General features: G+C 42.6%; 1 protein-coding gene across 1 annotated transcript in view; it reads left to right on the top strand.

Moving 5' to 3' along the window:
* LOC147724050 (histamine H3 receptor-like) overlaps positions 1–23,273 on the top strand; it is a 96,783-nt gene that overhangs the window by 72,822 nt on the left and 688 nt on the right. The window contains exons 2-3 of the mRNA XM_086917980.1: positions 5,244–5,410; positions 12,366–12,942. Of these exons, the coding sequence (XP_086774106.1) occupies positions 5,244–5,410; positions 12,366–12,942 (744 nt within the window). The remainder of the gene's footprint in view (positions 1–5,243; positions 5,411–12,365; positions 12,943–23,273) is intronic.

Raw genomic sequence — 23,273 nt, 5'->3', positions numbered from 1 at the left:
CATGATGCACTGGGCCAGGGACAGACTGATTTGCATATAGCCAGGTTCTGAGCTGGGATGGGGCAGTGAGATAAATAACGGTGATGGATCAAGCCCTGATCTTTGGACTGGGTAAGAGTGGTCTGCTCAATTCAGACACTCTGTTCATCACCACCCCCTTTTGTAAATCGATTTTGGCCACTATAGGTGTGGCAGGGTATACTCAGACATGAGTCCCTTTCTCACTGCTCCATCAGGATTCAAGCAAGCCGGGCCGAAGAGGCTGAAATGCCAGAAACCGGTCCCCGGTAGCTTGTCTCCTTTCTGGTAAAGAATTGGCTTGGTAGTTTAGTCTGCCCTGTTCCCATGATGCACTGGGCCAGGGACAGACTGATTTGCATATAGCCAGGTTCTGAGCTGGGATGGGGCAGTGAGATAAATAACGGTGATGGATCAAGCCCTGATCTTTGGACTGGGTAAGAGTGGTCTGCTCAATTCAGACACTCTGTTCATCACCACCCCCTTTTGTAAATCGATTTTGGCCACTATAGGTGTGGCAGGGTATACTCAGACATGAGTCCCTTTCTCACTGCTCCATCAGGATTCAAGCAAGCCGGGCCGAAGAGGCTGAAATGCCAGAAACCGGTCCCCGGTAGCTTGTCTCCTTTCTGGTAAAGAATTGGCTTGGTAGTTTAGTCTGCCCTGTTCCCATGATGCACTGGGCCAGGGACAGACTGATTTGCATATAGCCAGGTTCTGAGCTGGGATGGGGCAGTGAGATAAATAACGGTGATGGATCAAGCCCTGATCTTTGGACTGGGTAAGAGTGGTCTGCTCAATTCAGACACTCTGTTCATCACCACCCCCTTTTGTAAATCGATTTTGGCCACTATAGGTGTGGCAGGGTATACTCAGACATGAGTCCCTTTCTCACTGCTCCATCAGGATTCAAGCAAGCCGGGCCGAAGAGGCTGAAATGCCAGAAACCGGTCCCCGGTAGCTTGTCTCCTTTCTGGTAAAGAATTGGCTTGGTAGTTTAGTCTGCCCTGTTCCCATGATGCACTGGGCCAGGGACAGACTGATTTGCATATAGCCAGGTTCTGAGCTGGGATGGGGCAGTGAGATAAATAACGGTGATGGATCAAGCCCTGATCTTTGGACTGGGTAAGAGTGGTCTGCTCAATTCAGACACTCTGTTCATCACCACCCCCTTTTGTAAATCGATTTTGGCCACTATAGGTGTGGCAGGGTATACTCAGACATGAGTCCCTTTCTCACTGCTCCATCAGGATTCAAGCAAGCCGGGCCGAAGAGGCTGAAATGCCAGAAACCGGTCCCCGGTAGCTTGTCTCCTTTCTGGTAAAGAATTGGCTTGGTAGTTTAGTCTGCCCTGTTCCCATGATGCACTGGGCCAGGGACAGACTGATTTGCATATAGCCAGGTTCTGAGCTGGGATGGGGCAGTGAGATAAATAACGGTGATGGATCAAGCCCTGATCTTTGGACTGGGTAAGAGTGGTCTGCTCAATTCAGACACTCTGTTCATCACCACCCCCTTTTGTAAATCGATTTTGGCCACTATAGGTGTGGCAGGGTATACTCAGACATGAGTCCCTTTCTCACTGCTCCATCAGGATTCAAGCAAGCCGGGCCGAAGAGGCTGAAATGCCAGAAACCGGTCCCCGGTAGCTTGTCTCCTTTCTGGTAAAGAATTGGCTTGGTAGTTTAGTCTGCCCTGTTCCCATGATGCACTGGGCCAGGGACAGACTGATTTGCATATAGCCAGGTTCTGAGCTGGGATGGGGCAGTGAGATAAATAACGGTGATGGATCAAGCCCTGATCTTTGGACTGGGTAAGAGTGGTCTGCTCAATTCAGACACTCTGTTCATCACCACCCCCTTTTGTAAATCGATTTTGGCCACTATAGGTGTGGCAGGGTATACTCAGACATGAGTCCCTTTCTCACTGCTCCATCAGGATTCAAGCAAGCCGGGCCGAAGAGGCTGAAATGCCAGAAACCGGTCCCCGGTAGCTTGTCTCCTTTCTGGTAAAGAATTGGCTTGGTAGTTTAGTCTGCCCTGTTCCCATGATGCACTGGGCCAGGGACAGACTGATTTGCATATAGCCAGGTTCTGAGCTGGGATGGGGCAGTGAGATAAATAACGGTGATGGATCAAGCCCTGATCTTTGGACTGGGTAAGAGTGGTCTGCTCAATTCAGACACTCTGTTCATCACCACCCCCTTTTGTAAATCGCACTGTTTCAGAGAAGCTGGCAGCAGGTTTTGAAGAAATTAAGTAGAGTCTTGTGTTTTCAAGATGATACTACAGTATATGGCGGAACAGAGAAGGAACATAATAAAACATTAAGATAATTTTTTTCAGTGTTAAAGAAGGCTTGATTAACTCTGAAAATGAACAAATGCCAAATTGAGTCAGGATCAGTAGATTACCTTGGGCATACTATTGCAAGAGATAGCATAAAACCCAAGAATGATCTGGTAGAAGCAGTTTGTGAAGCACCACCACCATCGCCCAAAGAGGAACTTGGATCGTTCCTAGGTCTGGTGGAGTATATGTCTAAATTCGTAAAGAATTGCACAGTTAAAGCATCATCTTGAACAGATTTATTGAAGAAAGAATGGCATTTTGAGTGGAATGAACGTACTCAAGCAGCATTCAATGAGATTAAGCAAGTTATCATCACAGCACCCACTTTGGCGAACTTTGATGGGAGACGTAGAACTATTCGGACTACTGATGCACGCATCAAATGTATAGGAGCCACTATAACACAGATAGTAGACATTAAAGAGAGCATTTTCACTTTTGGATCCCGTGCTATAAAGGTTCAAAGTCAAACTATCCTACACTAGAGAGGGAAGTTAGCTTGCTATTAACAATACTACATTTTAAGATTTTGTTTTAATGAGGTTTACCTTTTACTTTACGCATGGATCATAAACCACTTGCATTTATTTTCACATTTAGAGGAATTGAACACACAGCACCACACATTTCAAAGTTGGTGCTAGGCCTTGAGGGATTTATTTTTAAAATGGAATATGTCCTGGGGAATCTACGAAGACTGTGTCTAGGATGCCCCTTAATACAAACGAATATCCACATAGCAGCCCTAAAGAACCTGTGCTCTCGGTCAATATACAGAGGATGACAAAACAAGAATGGCAGAATGGAACAAGTGCAGATGACACTTAATGCATGGTTAAAGAGAAAATAGTCCAGGGATGGACTAATAGACATTCAGATTTCCCAAATGAACTTTAGTGTTACTGGGAAATAACACAAGAATCACCCATTGAAGAACATCTAGTGAGAGGAGGAGATAAGTTAATTCCCCTAAGAGATCTACTGGCTAGAATAGCTGAATTAGCTCATGCAGCCCTTCCGGGTAGAAACTTCACTAAAAACAAAGCAAGAGCTAACTATTGGTTCCTGGGAATGGATTCTGTATTAGAAAATAAAGTGAAAGATTGCATAAGTTGTGCTTAGAGGGACAAAACTAAAACCATTAGAAAGGCTCCCATATATCACCCAGTAACTGCTCCCTGCAAACCTTGGGATAAGTTAGCATTTGACATCATAGGACCTTTCAGGCAAATTGCATGAAAGGGTAGGTTTATATTAGGGTTAGTAAATTATCACTCCCACTGGATTGCAACCAGAGTTGTGAACTCCATTACCACAAAAACACAAATTGAATTTCTAAAAGATACATTCTTTACAGGGGGTACAATGACAACCTATAATGGGGTACAATTTACCTTGGAAGAAATAAGGGGATTATTTTAATCTAACTTAATCATTAAACACTACAAAACAGCCTTATATTTTCCTAGGATAAATGGTCTAGTTGAACCTGTAAATAGAATGATTAAAGAATGTATACAATTGTCTAGTGTTACCAGAGAACCGTTAGGAAAACCCCTTTAAACCATGTTATGGTCATACCACACTGCACCCAATGCAGTTACAGCTATTTCTCCATTTGTGTCACATAAAGGAAGGCTGCCAGGAACCAAATTGTCCTCTAATTGGTTGGGTGCTGGCTGGCCAGTGTGGGTGAAAAGGGAAGAAACAAGTAAACACATTATCAGCATCAGGAAGGTTATAGAATTCAATATGACAATAAACATGGTGTTGTAAGAAAGAATTGGGAAGTAGGAGAAGTGACGGTCAAACTTCTAAATCTTCACAGGAGTACGGTCAGTTGTTATTCCAATCCTAAGAAATTAATCAAGTACACCAAAATGTGGTTGTTTTGGATGATGGTGGGACTTGGAGCATTGACAGAGTGTCCAGGTGCCATACTGTGCCAGGGATGCAATCAAATCAAAGTGTGTCTCCTGAAGTCCCTAGGAGTTCGGGGGGAAATAGATTTCCAGACAGAGTTAAAAAGGTACTGCAATGGCACAAGGTATATTGCATTTCTCAAGTAAAAGAATGTATGTGTAAGACAGTGGTATTAACCCAAACTATGCAACATATGCATGTTTATATAATATTAAATATAGTACAGTATGCCCCACCTCCTTTTAAAACTTTGTACCTTTAGAAAGTGGTATATTGTATTTTGAATGTACAGCATAATGTTTCATGTTAGTGTGAGGTTTTTTTTTTGCATAGGAAGGAGATGTTTTATAATGTATTATATATAATGACCCTCTCTTTAATATTATATTACAGTGTCACCTGTTTTATCCTTTACCATTAATGTAGTATCTCCCATAACTATCTCCTGTAACCCATGTACCCTAATTATCCTCTCAACATGGAATGGCCCATGTATCACTGACAGTTGGAATATTTGGTCAATTGAGCCTGTGAGGTGACACTGGAAGTTGTATGTTGTTTGCTTAATAAAGACAACTGTACTTTATGATATATTTGTCCTTCTTTTTAACACTTCGGCTGTCATAGTAAAAAATAAAATGGTAATAAAATGTTTTCATCATCATTTATTTTTCAAGCTTTCTGCGCAGCAGTGGTGGGAGACGCTCCGCCGTCCTTACGAAGAAACCACCGCTGGTTAAATCCACATAAATTTTGATTACAGTGTTGCATTGTGTCACTTTTCAATAGAAAGCCCCAAACCAAAGTATTTTAAAGTCCTGCGTGCTCTTATACTTTTTCATTTTTTTAAAAGGACATTTAGCTGGCATGTACCACCTGGCTCAGAGTGCTATACTAATTAAAGTGAAGGTGATGATGAGGACCTAAATCTGTTTGAACACCCTTCTGCAGGTGCTGTATGCATTCCTTTGTACATGCCTTATTCGTTGACTGGAAGGTGGATGTTAGGAAGGCTTGCATGCAAGTTTTGGTTGGTTACGGACTACGTCATGTGTGTTGCTTCAGTATACAATATAGTCCTTATCAGCTACGACCGTTTACTTTCAGTAACTATGACGGTAAGTTACATTTTTAGAATCCCTTCTTTTGTTAATGTCTCCTGATAATAAAAAGTTAATTATTTATCTACTTTGTTAATGTAACCGCAAATTAAACCATGCATTGACTAAACCAGTAAATTTGACTTTTTTTAAAGTGAAATTGGTTCTTGATTGGGGAGTGTGTGGGTGTGTAGGTGGGCGATTTGAAGGATGAGTGAAAAGTTGGATTGATAGTTGAGACCATCCATAGATGAATGAATGAGAGAATGGCTGCATGCATGACTTATTAATATGTGAGTACAAGAATAACTGGATGAGTGACTGAATGGAGAAAGAAATAGATTAGTCTCTGGAAAGATGAATACATGTTTGTATTGTAGGAAAGTTGAACTTTACATTAAATCTACAGTCTGAGGTTTCATACTAATACAGTGATAACAGAATAACAGTGCCACACATTACCACCCTTATGCCACTACATGCATTACACTATGTATGGATATTATCATAGCAAGTTAGCCGAAATATATGTGATTGTATTGTCATTACATTTGAGCAATAGTGCACCAGGGGTGGATATCACTGTGCCAGGAGCACTTAAAATATGTCAAGAAATGTCACAATTATGCCAGTCAAAGTATTATGCAGGAGTCAGCACCATCATGATAGATTCTCCACAGTGCCAAAGACTAAATCCTTGATGAATATTCTGATTTTCCTCATTTGTTGGTAACCCTTTCTTCCTTCACTTATTAATTCTGAATTAATTCCCAAATTTGCTTCATCACTCAGTAATCATCTGTATATAAGGAGATTTGCACCACCCCTCCATAATAATCAGGGGATGCTGATATTTTTACCATCATTCAGAAATCTTTAACACCTGTCTAAAATTTGCACCACCCCTCGTAAATCCTTAGCAACTCCACCATATCCTTGTAATCCATAATGTAAACTCAGATTTATCTCATGATACAGGAATCGTTAGTGTATGTTCACATTAGCCAAACCATTCTGTAAGTCTCGCTGCCCCTTTGAATTTGCACATTCACTTATTAACCTTGAATGAATGTTTGGATTTGCACCATCGCGCACTACTCCTCATTACATTCACACCTTTGCAATTTCACTCAATAAAGTCAAGTGGCTTCTAATTTTGGTACAATCACCCAGAAATCTATTTTATTGGAAATTGTGGATTCCTATTCTGCTGTTATGAGTAACCAGTTGAGTAGAAGGCAAATTACTAACCTCATAGGTTTGGAGGATTAAGTCGGCCATACTAGAATCCAGGCTCGTGAACTGCAGATCAATTCAGCAAAGTTATCTCAGTGAGCCATCTTGACTGTTCACTGGAGTGCTCCTTGAGTACATCTTCTCTAAGAACTATGTTTTTAAAGTTTATTGTCGCAAAATAGCTGACCAAACAGAGTGTAGTATGGTACACACATTGCAAGCAACAATGAGAATGTTATATCAATGTAACTTGCCCAAAAAAGCATGGGGGAGCTGTAGTACCAGGAAAAGGCAGACAATGGTAACATAGGTTGAGTTATTCAGATCATATTTGTCATTAAATGTTTTATTTCTGTGCTCCTTTATTGGCAGATATTTACGCCTTGACAGTTCACGTGTGTCACTTTGCAGTTAAGATCTTGGTGAAAGAAGGTCGAGCTGTTTACAGGCCTTGCAAAATGGGCTATGCAGTGATTGTATTGTCATCTCAACACTTTGAATGTATTTTCCAGACTGGGGTGTAAAAATTCTGTTTAGCACCAAAAGCTGAAGGACTGGGTATCATTCACCAACAGCTGAAAGATAGGGTATCATTCAACAAAAGCTGAAGGACTGGGTATCATTCACCAACAGCTGAAAGATAGGGTATCATTCAACAAAAGCTGAAGGACTGGGTATCATTTATCAAAAGCTAAAGGACACAGCATCATTCACCAAAAGCTGAAGGACAGGGTGTCATTTACCAAAATCTGAAGGATAGGGTATTGTTCACCAAAAGCTGACGGATACAGTATTGTTCCCCAAAAGCTGAAAGATCGGGTATTGTTCGCCAAAAGCTGAAGGAGAGGGTATCATTCACCAAAACCTGAAGGATATGGTATTGTTCACCAAAAGTTGAAGGATAGGGTATCATTCACCAAAAGCTGAAAGATAGGGTATTGTTCACCAAAAGCTGAAACATAGGGTATCGTTCACCAAAATCTGAAGGATAGGGTATCATTCACCAAAAGCTGAAGGGTCTGGTATTGTTCACCAAAAGCTGAAGGATAGGGATTCACCAAAAGCTGAAAGATAGGTTATCGTTCACCAAATTCTGAAGAGCAGGGCATCATTCACCAAAAGCTGAACGACAGGATATCATATACCAAAAGCTGAAGGATAGGGTATTGTTCACCAAAAGCTGAAGGATACACTATTGTTCCCCAAAAACTGAAAGATCGGGTATCGTTCGCCAAAAGCTGAAGGAATGGGTATCATTCACCAAAGCTGAAGGATATGGTATTGTTCACCAAAAGCTGAAAGATAGGGTATCGTTCACCAAAATCTGAAAGATAGGGTATCATTCACCAAAAGCTGAAGGATCTGGTATTGTTCACCAAAAGCTGAAGGATAGGGATTCACCAAAAGCTGAAAGATAGGGTATCGTTCACCAAATTCTGAAGGACAGGGCATCATTCACCAAAAGCTGAACGACAGGATATCGTATACCAAAAGCTGAAGGATAGGGTATTGTTCATCAAAAGCTGAAGTATACAGTATTGTTCCCCAAAAGCTGAAAGATCGGGTATCGTTCGCCAAAAGCTGAAGGATATGGTATCGTTCACCAATAATTGAAGGATAGGGTATCATTCTCCAAAAGCTGAAAGTTAGGGTATCATTCACCAAAACCTGAAAGATAGGGTATCGTTCACCAAATCTGAAGGATACGGTATCAATCACCAAAAGCTGAAGTATAGGGCATCACTACGCCCTGCACTTCTTATGTATCCTTTGATGAGACCTGAAGAACCACTGCAAAATAAGGTGCTGCAAAAAACTAAAATGAGTGCTTTAAGCCTTTCATTTTTGGTGCCATAACATTTTCTAATCCATGCTCTAATATACTAGGGGTCTGCATTACCCATTGTTACCCATAAATTAATATTGCACAGAGACGTATGTAAGGAAAAGGTTTCCCATAGCTCTAAACCACTGATTCAACTAAAATGGATGAGTCAAGGACCTTTTTTTACTTTTAATACTAATAATGTATGGGTGAAAGTGATGCTTCCATATCAATCAGTCCTTATCAGAAGCTTTTAGGGGCCCAGGTCAAAAAGTTTGTGTTGGACCCTACACTGCATGAGTGCCTGCTTGTAAGTTAATACAAATCCTTAAGGGAAAGAGAAAACACTGCTGCTTTAGCATCTATTGGCACCTTGTGATATAGGGTGGTGTTTTCTCATCATCAATATTAAAAAAGGAGTCTTTCTTCAATATCTATAACTACATTTTGCAACACAGGCGTGGGTCCCTGAAAACACATAGGGTCTGGGGAATAAAGCCTCCCTCCTCCGTCCATCCTTCTGGGAGCCCTGATATCAATCTACATATCCATGACCTTTTGAGTATAGATCGTGTCCCAACAACATTCTTGCACAAATTAGATTGTTACACAGGGAGGTGTTACACTGCCGCAAATTAGGGTACCACGCTCAATCGGCAGTGAAAAGGTGGAAATAAAGTTGCCTGTGAATTGGCCATCATCTAGCAATTCGGACTAGGCAACAAATAATGTCAAACCTAAATTGGGAGAATAATGACCAAGTCTTAGGCCGAGTCACAGACCCAGATAAGATTAGAGAAGCGTTTAAGCAATACTATCAAATTTTAAACATGGAAGGCAGTGGAATGAAACAGAACTCTATTGGGGAGTATCTTGACTCTGCTCCATATGTGCAGTTTGCCTGCGAGGACCAGGAGAAACTGGATAATCCCCCAAAATGGACAGAGATTCTACTGTCTATAAATGATCTAGTAAGGGGAAAAGCTGCCAGGAAAGATTGTATTTCTTCGGAATTTTATAATACATTCGCCCCTCGGCTTAAGAAGATTATGAGCAAATTGTTTGTACAAATCTTCAATGGAAGGAGGCCTCCGAGCTCACAGTCCTCTGGGAAAATAGGGTTTTTAAAAAAAAAATCGCCTCGTGATCTGGGCATCTATTGTCCAATAACTCTGATAAATGACGACTCAAAAATGTACTCGAAAGTCTTGGCCATTCGGCTTGCCCCTATAATTCATAAAATCATTTTGGGGGGCAACACGGGTTTATTCCTGGTAGATCTACTACTCATCATATCTGGAGAGTTATATCACTGTTTGATGCTACTAATTTAACCAAGGACCATATAGCTCTTATTCTGGTGGATGCAGAGAAAGCCTTCGAAAGGGTCTCCTGGCAATATCTCTGAATGACAATGTCAAGAATCGGGCTTGGTCTAGGCTTTATTCAAAATGTTATACGTTGACCCAATAGCCAAGGTCTGGGTGAATGGCGTATTATCTGAAACATTTTTAATTTCTCCAGGGACCAGGCAAGGTTGTCCTGCTCCCCTCAGCTATTTGTGATTTTTTATTGACCCCTTTATTCATAGATTTTAGTGTAATGATCAAATTCCAGCAATGTGGACTTAAAACTGGGCGACAAAAATTCTTGCCTATGTTGACAACATTGCTCTTGTAACACCTGATCCAATCTCAGCTACTAAGGCAGTAGAAGAGGAAGCCAGAAGTTTTGGGTGTATTTACGGCTACGCGCAATGAGGATAAGACCCAGATTATTGTCAATGAAGGAATTAAGATGCTAGATAGTCGGGTAGTAGAGAAGGCAACATATCTGGGTTTTTGCTTGTCCGCACGATTGGACAATGTGGTCATGGATAATATTTAACCCCTTTTAGGTAAAACCAAGCAAGATCTTGCGAGGTTAAATAATCTACAACTATCTATAGGTGGCAGATGTAACCTAATTAAGATGCTTTTTTCCCAAAGAGTGTAAACATTTTTTGGGCTATTTCCCTAGAATTTTCACCACAATGATTTAAAACAATGTGAAATTTATTCTCCCGGTTTATCTGGTCATACTCAAGACCAAGACAAGCCTTTATAATCACTTTCCTTACCCAGGGAGCGAGGTTGGTGGGCTCTACCTGACCTGTAATTATTTTATTGGGCTACCACACTGATATGCAGTTGAGTGTTGATGATAGTGTGAAAATTGGGTTCGTGCCCTCGCCATTTGAGCTTATGATGAGGAAAGAGACTTGGGATGTCTTTGGCGGCAACTGAATGACAGTTATTATAAAAAAAGTATGCTTTAAGACTCTCCACTGTGTATTCAAGTTAGGAGTGCCACACGTAGAATCTTAGGGATCGGTAGATATCTGTTTATACACCCCCTGTTTAATCATTTTAACCTACCGGAGTTTTTTCAAGACTCTTTTATGAAGAGATGGGTGCATGTTGGGGTTGATCTAGTGGGTTGTATTTTTTCATCTTCAGGGCTCTGCTCTTTTAATGAGATGAAAAATTAATTTAATCTTGGATGGAAGGACTTTTTTAAGTTTCTTCAAGTGAGAGGTTTTCTTCTGCGAAAAGGGAGTGGGCCGGCTGGGTTCAATAGAATAGATGTTTTTGAAATTTTTTGAAAGGAAGAGCAATTTCAATCGGGTAAACCTATGGCTGCTTTAACTCTGTCATGCCCGATGATATATATATAAATATTCTCAAAAATAGCAATAGAAGGTAGGGATCCGATAATACATTCTTTCATGCGTTTGAGCTGGCACAATCCATTTAAATGGCATCACGATTACAGGAACAGTTTTATAAGACCTGTTTTTTCTTATATTTTACACCTGATAAGATTGCTAAATGAGGGGTGGACAAAGGTACATTCTGCCCGCTCTATGCCTTAAACAAAGCCGATATTATACATATTTATGCTGCTTGTGTTCAGCTAGAGAGTTTGAAAAAAGAAATATCTAGATTTCTGTCAGAGGTGTTAAAAGTAGAGGTAACTATACCACCAGATGTAATTTTATTAGGAGTATCCGAGACAAATTAGTTGGAATATGGGCATCAATTGGTTTTTATCACTATGGCAATTTTGAGGCTTTATATTGCCTCATTCTGGCTACACCCGAGCCCACCCAGATTCCCACAATGGCTGGCCAAGTTTTTTGTGGCTTACAACTTGGACAAAAGCTATTTATGTGTGGAAAGGGAGTTGTACACAACGAAAAGGCTTGAGAATCTGGGCTCCTATATCTGAGTGGGTGAGATACCATGACAGGCTATCAGTTATATGTGATGTATTTTGCACATGACACTTTAGAAGGTGGGAGACTGGCCAACCCCTGGTTGTTACAGACATGTAAATGACCTGAGATGTATATTTATATGGTTGTGAATTTGTGCTATTGTATCTGATTTTTTAAATGTATTTATGAAATGTCACCAGCTGTGGGGGAGGGGGTCATAGGAGGGAGCATGGAGTGAAAATGAAATAAATGTACTAAAGATAATTTTTTTTAAAAATTGAAAATAAAAATAGGCACACATTTATGCATATAAGGTACACATGTGCCATTTCTGTGCAAACGTGTGGCATAGGGTCAAACCTAAAAGTTCAGGGTACAGCTGATCCCAGCTCTATAAATGATTTATCTTTTACGAAGCTGCACACACTGAACATTACTACTTTGCTTCAATTTCGGAAAAGTTTACCGTTTTCTGCCGATCTGATAAACTAAAAGCAAGGGCTTCTTCTCCACCTAAAAGATTACCGATGTTTAATTAACCAAAATATTATTATCCTTTCATACCTAGTTCAATCCGATTGATGGCCACATAAAGTATTTCAAATAAACCGCGTGTCATGTACTCATCTCGTACGTTATGTTTCTCTTCCTAGGTTATGTATCAAGTAAATCAAAGAAACAACACCCAGGCTTTCCTTAAAATGGCCATGGTGTGGATCTTTTCATTCCTCCTTTATGGTCCAGCCATCATATTTTGGGAATATGGAGCAGGCACAAGTGTGGTACCGGCCAATCAGTGCTTTTCTGAATTTTACAATACTTGGTACTTCCTCCTTGGAGCATCATCTGTAGAGTTCTTGTTGCCTCTCATCAGCATCTTGTATTTCAATCTCAGCATTTGCTGGAACATTCATAGGCGCAGCAGAAAAAGGAGAGGTCAAGAACAGCAAAGGACAATAATAATGCCAGATAAAAAGATCTCAACGAGCCCATGCATGAAATCTGGAAACACACGGAGTCTCTCTCCCGAGATGAGGGTGACCAAGGCTACATCAACTCTCGATGAAACAAACATTCATTCCTCAAGTCCACGGAAAAAAATGAGTTGTTTTTGCATCCGCTTGTCTTTCTCAGTTCCAGAAACCACAGAGAACTTGAAACTCAACTGTTCCCCAAACACAAAGCTGTCAAGAGACAAGAAAGTTGCCAGGTCTCTTGCAATCCTTGTTGGTGTGTTCGTAATCTGCTGGGCACCCTACACACTGCTTATGGGCATCTGTGCAGCCTCTTATAGTTTTTGTATTAATTCCTACTGGTATGAAATCACCTTCTGGCTTCTATGGATCAATTCTTCTATAAATCCTCTTCTCTATCCTTTATGTCACAGGAGTTTTAGGGATGCATTTATGAAGGTCCTCTGCATCAGAAATATCAGCTGATCTTGGAAAAACAATACTGTGGGCTTCAAACTTCTCAGGTTCAGGTTACAAAAGGCCATTTGAGACATTAAGACCACAAAACAACCTATGCGAAACATATGAAATACATCTAACTCTTCTACAGTAATCTTCACATTATTTGAAATATCTGCTAACAACATCTAAAAAATGTGCTGAGGTAAGAAAGGGCCACATCTAAAAAGAGCACATTATCTAAACGGTCTATTGCTGACTTCCTCAATAAAGTGCTGTCCTTTGAAAAAACTGTACTCAAATATTTTTTGAGGAATATCTATCAATATAAACCAATCTATTAAAACATGTATTAAAGTGTGTTTAGTATTCATTAGACATTAACGTTCTCGGTCATTCATTTGTGTTCTTTGATCAAGATCAGGAATGGAAAAAATTGAATTGCAGCATAATCTAAATTATAAAAAGCTTACACGCGTAGATTTGGATCTTGAAGTGCATATATGTATGGAACTTCTTCTTTACTCCACGTAGTTAACTCAATTGAGGATTTGTTTTTATTAAATAATCAGTAATATCATTTAAAGACATGATAATTGCCTATTTTTTAGAACTATTTTAGTAAGATGAGGTTGCATGAGTTAATATTGCCAGACTTTCTATGTTTATTTTTGTACAAGGCGATCCAGCCTTTCACTAACTACCCTGTGCCTCTTTCCAACAAAGATACAATGCTTTATTCGTATGTCCTTCAGATGACTATGTATTAAAGAAATGAAACATTCATATAACTGGCTGCTCGTCCCCTCTCCCCCAAAATAAAAGTTTACATCGAATTCCTTGGGCCATTGCTCCTTTGAGTGTGCTTTCTAATAATTATATATATATATATATATATATATATATATATATATATATATATATATATATATCAATGCTCGAAGGTGTCCACCTTTGAGTAGCACGCGAACAGCAGCTTGGTTTATGTATAGGTGAGGACGGGGATCCACTCGTAGACGCCGCTCTGTAAGGGATCTGCTCGACGCGTTTCGAAGCTCCATCTGCTTCTCTTCAGGGGCTTTAACGGAAGCGGTGTGCGCAACCACCGACCCACTTCCCCATTTAATGTATAACACACCCACCAATGGGAGACTCAAATGAGACTGTGCATTCTGGGAAGTGTGGTCCGGGAAGCACACAATCAAGTCCTGTATGGACTCCACAAGTGGGCCCGTCCTCGATTCCAAGTAGGACTGCTGCTTCACATTAGTGACCCCCAGGGTACCGGGGTGGTGCATACTCCGCGGCTGGACGGCCGCGTATAAATCAATGCTCGAAGGTGTCCACCTTTGAGTAGCACGCGAACAGCAGCTTGGTTTATGTATAGGTGAGGACGGGGATCCACTCGTAGACGCCGCTCCGTACGGGATCTGCCCGACGCGTTTCGAAGCTCCATCTCCTTCTCTTCAGGGGCTTTAACGGAAGCGGTTTCCCGTCCTCACCTACGTATAAATTAAGCTGCTGCTTGTGTGCTACTCAATGGTGGACAACCTTGGAGCAAGAATATACATGCGGCCGTCCAGCCGCAGAGCAGGCACCACCCCGCTAGCCTTGGGGGTCACGGCAGTGAAGCAGCAGCCGTACATGGAATCGAGGACGGGCACTCTTGCGGGGTCCATACAGGACTTGATTTGTGCTTTCCACACCATACTTCCCATAACGCACAGTCTCATCCGAGCCTCCCAATGGTGGGTGTGGCATATGGAAAATGGAGAAGTTGGTTGGCGGTCATGCACGCCGCTTACGTTAAAGCCCCTGAAGAGAAGCATATGGAGCTTCGAAACCCGTCGGGCAGATCCATTACGGAGCGGCATCTGCAAGCGGATTCCCATCCTCACCTACGCATAAATTAAGCTGCTGCTCGTGTGCTACTCAATGGTGGACAACCTTGGAGCGAGAATATATATATATATATATATATATATATATATATATATATATATATATATATATATATATATATATATATATATATATATATACATATATTCACTTAAAAAAACATAGGTTTCAGGCCTTATATAGTTACGAATTAGCATTTTAAAAAACCATTGAAATTGCTCCTATAAAGTTAGTTGTACTAACTATATTTTGCGCACCCGCAATCCACTGCTGATGATGTCACATATTACATCATTCATGACATGGTCAGTGACATCACTGATGACATCACTGATGACATCTCAAATGACATCACTGATGACATCACTGATGACATCATCCAGTGACTGTGTGTTTCTGTAAAGTTTAAATATGTTTTACATATTGAAGAATGAGTGGATGTATAAGTGTCTGGATGAAGGATTTAGTAGGTGCGTGACTGACTGTATGAGTGAGTGATTAAATGTGTCTTACTAAATGCATGGGTTAGTGACTAAACTGTCTGAATGTGTGCATCAGTATGTCTGTTGTTGTGTAAGCTGCTGCATGTGTTGAGCAGTAGCTATATGAGTGGCTATATGGGTTATTGATTGATTACCCTATAATTTGAATGGGAGACTGAGTGTGTGTGTGGGTGGCTGGGAGATGTGTGACTCTGTGCATAGATGTGTGAGCAGTTGATTCACTAGGTGTATGAGTTCAAGAGTGGATGTGGAAACAGCTATATGGGCGGTTGACTGTGTGCATGGGTGTGTTGGTGAGTGAATGGATATCTCATTGCTACATGTCCAAGTAAGTAAAACACAGTGCATGTGAGAGTTGGCATATATAAATGACTATACATGAGAGCCAGTGAATGTGCGAGTGGCTGTATGGACCATTGTGTACTTGTATCAGTGATTGTATAAGAGAGTAAGTATGTGTTAGTATATGTTTGAATAAGTAAGGTGTTGTGTGTATAACTGTATAGTTGAGGAAATGGAAGTGTGATTGATTCTTTGCATGACTGACTAGGTGTGTGAGTAACTCCATGGATGAGTGGCAGTGTGTGAGTGTCTGTATAGGTGTATGAGTGCATATGATAGTGTTGTATTGATGAGTGACTGTATGTATGAGTGATTCTATAGGTGAATGAGTGAATGTCTCCCTCTGCCTCCGTTAAAACTCTGGGCATTAAAGTCATCCAAGACCTCTCTTTGCACCCCCAAATAAGCTCGACAGTCTCCTTTTGCTACCTGTCCCTGAGAACCATCCGCAAAGTCTTGCGTTACTTCTCGGTTGAAGCCCTCAAAGTCATTGTCCTGGCAATGATTTTATCCCGCCTAGATTACGGCAATGCCCTTTATGTGGGCATCCTTGCTTACGAGCGCCGTCGCTTGCAGCTTATCCAGAGCCAAGCTGCTCGCCTTATCTACAGATTCCCTAAATCGAGTCACACCACCCCTCTGCTTAAAACTCTTCACTGGCTCCCCATTAGGGAATGCTCGCTCTTCAAAATGGGCTGTCTGATCTTTATATCTCTGGCCGGCACTGCTCCAGCATTCATTAGAACTAAGATCAATGCTTATGTTCCAGCTAGAAATCTTCGCTCCTCCTGCCAGTTCCTTCTCCACGTCCCTCGCGTCCGCAAGAAGAAATCGGGTGGTTCCAGGTTCTCGACACTTGCCCCCCTCTTTTGGAATGCACTCCCTCTGGCAATTAGGTCCATTCCCTCCTATCTGGACTTTCGGTCAGCTCTGAAAACCCATCTTTTCTCCTCTGCCTATTCCTCTTAATCCCACCCCCCCCCCCCCTCCTTCCTCAGTTCAGTTCCTTTCGGCAGCGCCAAGAAACCGTTTGGTAGTAGTGCGCTCTACAAAACCCTTCAACTTCAACTTCATATGTGTGTAGACCTAGGAATCAGTGAGTGCGTATGTAGTAACTGGTATTGGTGTGTCAATGGTTTCAAGAATGGTAGTCTGTATTTAACACTGGGTGTATCAAAGGTTATATTAGAGTGTGAGGAGGTGCATCGTATTATCACATGAATGATATCATCAGTGATGTGATCAGTGATGTCAAATGAGATGTCATCAGTAATTTCATCAGTGATGTCATTTGAGATGTCATCAGTGATGTCATCAGTAATATCACTGACCATGTCATGAATGATGTAATATGTGACATCATCAGCAGTGGATTGTGGGTGAGCGAAATATAGTTAGTACAACTAACTATATAGGAGCAATTTCAATGGTTTTTTAAATGCTAATTCCTAACTATATAAGGCCTGAAACCTATGGTTTTTTAAGTGAATTTGCAAGGTTTTTAAAATGCTAATTCCTAACTATATAAGGCCTGAAACCTATGTTTTTTTAAGTGAATTTGCAAGGTTTTTTAAATGCTAATTCCTAACTATATAAGGCCTGAAACCTATGGTTTTTTAAGTGAATTTGCAAGGTTTTTTTACATTCTAATTCCTAACTATATAAGGCTTGAAACCTATGGGTTTTTCAGTGAATTTGCAAGGTTTTTTATATGCTAATTCCTAACTATATCAGGCGTGAAACCTATACTTTTTTTCAATAAATTTCAAAGGTTTTGTAAATGCTAATTCTATAAGCGGATAACGTTTATATATGTTATTATCAATCAATCAATCAATCAATCAACCGAATTTGTATAGCGCGCTACTCACCCGCTAGGGTCTCAAGGCGCTGAGGGGGGGGGGGGGACGCTACTGCTCGAACAGCCAGGTCTTGAGTTGTTTCCTGAAGGAGAGATGGTCCAGGGTAAGCCGTAGGTGAGTTGGGAGGGAGTTCCATATCTTGGCTGCCAGGTAGGAGAAGGATATTCCTCCGACGGTGGATTTGTGGATTCGTGGGACGGAGGCGAGGGCGAGGCTGGCAGAACGGAGCTGGCGGGTTGGTGTGTAGAATGTGAGTCGGCTGTTGAGGTACTTCGGGCCCGTGTTGTGGAGAGCCTTGTGTGCGTGGGTGAGGAGTCTGAACGTGATCCTCTTGCTGACGGGGAGCTAGTGCAGGTCTTTCAGGTGGGCAGAGATGTGGCTGTGACGAGGGATGTCCAGGATGAGTCATGCTGAGGCGTTCTGAATGCGCTGGAGTCTCTTCTGTAGTTTGGCTGTGGTTCCAGCGTAGAGGGTGTTCCCGTAGTCCAGACAGCTGGTGACGAGGGCCTGGGTGACCGTCTTCCTGGTTTCGGTGGGGATCCACCAGAAGATCTTTCGGAGCATGTGCATGGTGTTGAAGCAGGATGAGGAGACGGCGTTGACTTGCTTGGTCATCGTGAGGGAGGAGTCCAGTATGAAGCCTAGGTTGCGTGCGTGGTCCGTTGGCTTGGGTGCGGTGCCCAGGGCAGGGGGCCACCAGGAGTCATCCCAGGCGGATGGAGATGGTCCGAGGATGAGGACTTCCGTCTTGACTGAGTTCAGTTTCAGCCGGCTGATCTTTATCCATTCCGCGACGTCTTTCATTCCTTCCTGGAGGTTGGCTTTGGCGGAGGCGGGGTCGTTGGTCAGGGAGAGGATCAGCTGTGTGTCGTCGGCGTAGGAGATGATGTTGAGGTTGTTTTGGCGTGCGATGGCTGCGAGAGGGCTCATGTAGACGTTGTAGAGGGTGGGGCTGAGTGAGGAACCTTGCGGAACGCCGTAGATGACTTCGGTGGCCGAGGAGCGGAACGGGGGGAGTCGGACTCTCTGTGTTCTTCCGTCGAGGAACGAGATGATCCACTCCAGTGCCTCTCCTTGGATTCCGGTGTTGCTGAGGCGCTGTATCAGGGTGCGGTGGCATACGGTGTCGAAGGCTGCTGAGAGGTCCAGGAGGATGAGGGCAGCAGTTTCTCCGTTATTCTTCTGGGACCACCTGAGCAGCCATCTTGTTTCTCAGGAGAAGTGAGGCACAAGAGAGCACAAACCAAGAGTGGAAAAAGCGAAAAGGGGGCAGGGTTGAGACCCCCTGACCCCCTAGCCCTCCTCAGGGGGTCCCAGAAGGACTACCAAGTGCAAAAAATGTTTTATTTTTTTTTAAATCGCGGGGTACGCACACCGTACGCGTACCGTATGCGCACGGTGCGCGTACCCCGCGTTTTTCTTTTTTTTGCCCTTGGGGGTCCTTTTGGGACCCCCTGAGTAGGGCTAGAGGGTTGGGGGGTCTCTACCCTTCCCCCTTTTCGTGTTTTCCACTCTTGTTTTGGGCTCTCTTGTGCCTCAGTTCTCCTGAAAAACAAGATGGTGGCCAACACTTCCTGGTTTGGACAGTTTGGAATGTTGACAGTCGACTGCCAGCCAATCAGAAACTCGCTCACGCACGTAAGGGTACGCACACGTACGCGTACCGTATGCGTACGGTGCGTGTACGGTGAGCGCATATAGATATATAATTTGCTGAAATTCAATTTTCTCAACAACTACTGGAGGGATTTTCACCAAATATAGAAAAGGCACTACTGCATACCTGTCCCTACCATTTTGCTAAGTTTGGTGTAATTCCGTTCAGCCGTTCGGGCTGTAGCCGTGTCTAAAGGTCCCATAGAAAATGCCATTTGAAAAATTTCAAATTCAATTCTCTCAATAACTACTGGAGGGATTTTCACCAAACATAGCAAAGGCACATCTGCATACCAGGCCCTACCATTTTGCCAAGTTTGGTGTAATTCCATTCAGCCGTTCAGGCTGTAGCCATGTCTAAAGGTCCCTATGGAATTTAACATGGGGAAAACACGTTTTGCCACCCCCCTTTTGGCCCCCGCTTGACGAATCCCCCCAAAACTTTCAGGGAAGGAGCGGAGCGGAACTGGCCAAAATTATGGAAAATTACACACAGATTCCTCAATCGGCGCCAAAGTTATTCCCAATGGAATGTTAAGCGCATATAGATATATAATTTGCTCAAATTCAATTTTCTCAACAACTACTGGATGGATTTTCACCAAAAATTTAAATGGCACTACTGCATACAAGTCCCTAACATTTTGCCAAGTTTGGTGTAATTCCGGTCAGCCGTTCGGGCTGTAGCCATTTCTAAAGGTCCCATCGAAAATGCCATTTGAAAAATTTCAAATGTAATTTTCTCAAGAACTACTGGAGGAATTTTCACCAAACATAGCAAAGGCGCATCTGCATACCAGGCCCTGCCATTTTGCCAAGTTTGGTGTAATTCCATTTAGCCGTTCGGGCTGTAGCCGTGTCTAAAGGTCCCTATGGAAATTAACATGGGGAAAACACGTTTTGGGACCCCTCTTTTTTCTCGGCCCCCGCTTAACGAATCCCCCCAAAACTTTCAGGGAAGGAGCGGAGCGGAGCAAAGCAATTTTAAGGAAAATTACACGCAGATTCCTCAATCGGCGCCAAAGTTATTCCCAATAGAATGTTGGGGATTTCCTATGATAACTAGGTCCTAACTATATATACCTACTGACGACCGCCAGTAGGTAAAATATATATGTATATATATATATATATATATATATATATATATATATATATATATTTACTGAAAAAAACATAGGTTTCAGGGACGTTATAGTTAGTTGGAGATTTCACTTGTATAAAACCATAGAAATGTGGCCGTTATAGTTAGTAGACCTAACTACAACTCGCGCCCCCGCAATGCACTGCTGATTGAATTTGAATTTAAAACATTTGTAGAGCGCAGCGTTCACCGTACGGTTTCTTGGCGCTATAGTGGTAGGTCCAGCAACTGAGGACAGAGTGAACCTGGCGCAGAGCAAGAAGGGACAGGTTACAAGGGGAAGGCCTGTTGAAACAAGAGCGTTTTTAGGTCTTAGCGGAAGGAGGAATATTGTGTGGCAGAACGTAGGTGGTCAGGGAGGGAGTTCCAGAAGGTGGGAGCCAAGGTTGAGTAATTGGCTCCACCCCACTTTTTACGTTTAAAACGTGGGATTTGCAGGAGGGATTTAGAAGAAGAACGAAGCTCTCTGATCGGGACATAATCGTTGATCAGAGAGGAAATGAAGGCGGGGGCAGTGCCCTGGCGGGCCTGAAAAACCATACAGCCGGTTTTAAAAAGGGAGCGTTCCTTGACAGGAAGCCAGTGGAGTTCCTTGAGGAGGGGTGTGGAGTGGTGAAAGCGGGGGAGACCATACACCAACCGGGCCGCTTGGTTCTGGACCATCTGGAGCTTCCGCAGGCTGTATGCAGGGATGCCGTTGTATAGGGCATTGGCATAGTCCAGCCGCGAAATCACCAGCGCGGACATGATCAGCTTAAGTGCCTGGGGGGAAAAGAAACGGGAGACAGTGCGGATGGTTCGAAGAGTGAGGAAACAGGAAGAGACCACAGAGCTGATTTGTGAGTGTAAAGTAAGTTGGTTGTTCATTTTGACACCCGATGACGTCACAAATTACATTACTCATGACATGCTCAGTGACAACACTGATGACATCATTGATGACATCTCAAATGACATCACTGATGACCTCATCCATTGAATGAGTGTTTCTATAAAGTATAAAAATATGTTTTTATATATATATATATATATATATATATATATATATCCTCCAGAAAATGCTCCAGCTGCTTGAAAGAGCACTCCGCACTCAGGTAAGTGAAAACACTTTATTGCCACGATGAACATTGCATTTGACTCGTAATTCTGTCCGTCAGCCTACGCGTTTTAAAGCTGTCCGCTTCTTCCTCTTGGGCTTGTAATGCAGCACAGAAACGGCAGTTTTAGGTCATATCCCATAATTCATAGCGCTTGGTAGCAGTTAATGAAGGCTAACGTAGCATGTAAGTATCTTGGGACTCTTAGTTCTTCTCTGCCATAACTCTGACCCACAGTGGGTTCTGCAATGCACCAATGTTTAAAAGGGGGTTCAAATGGTTCTGTACGATTCCCGCGAATTAAGGCACTTCATTACGCCCCGAACAAATTGAAATCTTCATGTAGTGATTGGCCCCTGTTGCGCCGATAGAGGCAGGACATTGCCTGCTTACACAGTCTCCACAATTCTGGCGTTCGCCTTATGTGGGTGGTGCTCCTTCCATGGCCAGAAGCAGCCATGCACCAACATCCTCCAAAAAACGCTCCTGCTGCTTGAAAGAGCACTCCGCACTCAGGTAAGTGAAAACACTTTATTGCCACGATGAACATTGCATTTGACTCGTAATTCTGTCCACCAGCCTACGCGTTTCAAAGCTGTCCGCTTCTTCCTCTTGGGCTTGTAATGCAGCACAGAAACTGCAGTTTTAGGTCATATCCCATAATTCATAGCGCTTGGTAGCAGTTAATGAAGGCTAAAGTAGCATGTAAATATCTTCGGACTCGTAGTTCTTCTCTGCCATAACTCTTACCCACAGTGGGTTCTGCAATGCACCAATGTTTAAAAGGGGTTCAGAGGTTCTGTACGATTCCCGCGAATTAAGGCACTTCATTGCGCCCCGAACAAAATGAAATCTTCATGTAGTGATTGGCCCCTGTTGCGCCGATAGAGGCAGGACATTGCCTGCTTACACAGTCTCCACAATTCTGGCGTTCGCCTTATGTGGGTGGAGCTCCTTCCATGGCCAGAAGCAGCCGTGCACCAACATCCTCCAAAAATGCTCCTGCTGCTTGAAAGAGCACTCCGCACTCAGGTAAGTGAAAACACTTTATTCCCACGATGAACATTGCATTTGACTCGTAATTCTGCCCCTCAGCCTACGCGTTTCAAAGCTGTCCGCTTCTTCCTCTTGGGCTTGTAATGCAGCGCAGAAACTGCAGTTTTAGGTCATATCCCATAATTCATAGCGCTTGGTAGCAGTTAATGAAGGCTAAAGTAGCATGTAAGTATCTTGGGACTCGTAGTTCTTCTCTGCCATAACTCTTACCCACAGTGGGTTCTGCAATGCACCAATGTTTAAAAGGGGTTCAGAGGTTATGTACGATACCCCCGAATTAAGGCACTTCATTGCGCCCCGAACAAAATGAAATCTTCATGTAGGGATTGGCCCCTGTTGCGCCAATAGAGGCAGGACTCCTTTTCCCAGACTACATTCGTGAGGTGCAACAATGACGCTGCTCTTACACGGAGGACAAGCAAAAGTTCAGGGCCATGGGACTTTGGTCCCACTTGCTGTTTCCAGCTAAACTCTGCATCTGCATCATTCATGCTAATAAATGAAATTTTGTTTACACACCAGTCTGCCTGGCAATGGCTTGTTGAGGACCATCCCCTTTGCAGCCTTACTACATCTTTTTCATGTCT

The sequence above is a fragment of the Lissotriton vulgaris genome, chromosome 4_1, assembly GCF_964263255.1.
Source record: "Lissotriton vulgaris chromosome 4_1, aLisVul1.2, whole genome shotgun sequence".
NCBI lineage: Eukaryota > Metazoa > Chordata > Amphibia > Caudata > Salamandridae > Lissotriton > Lissotriton vulgaris.
This window is presented reverse-complemented; position numbering and strand designations above follow the sequence as displayed.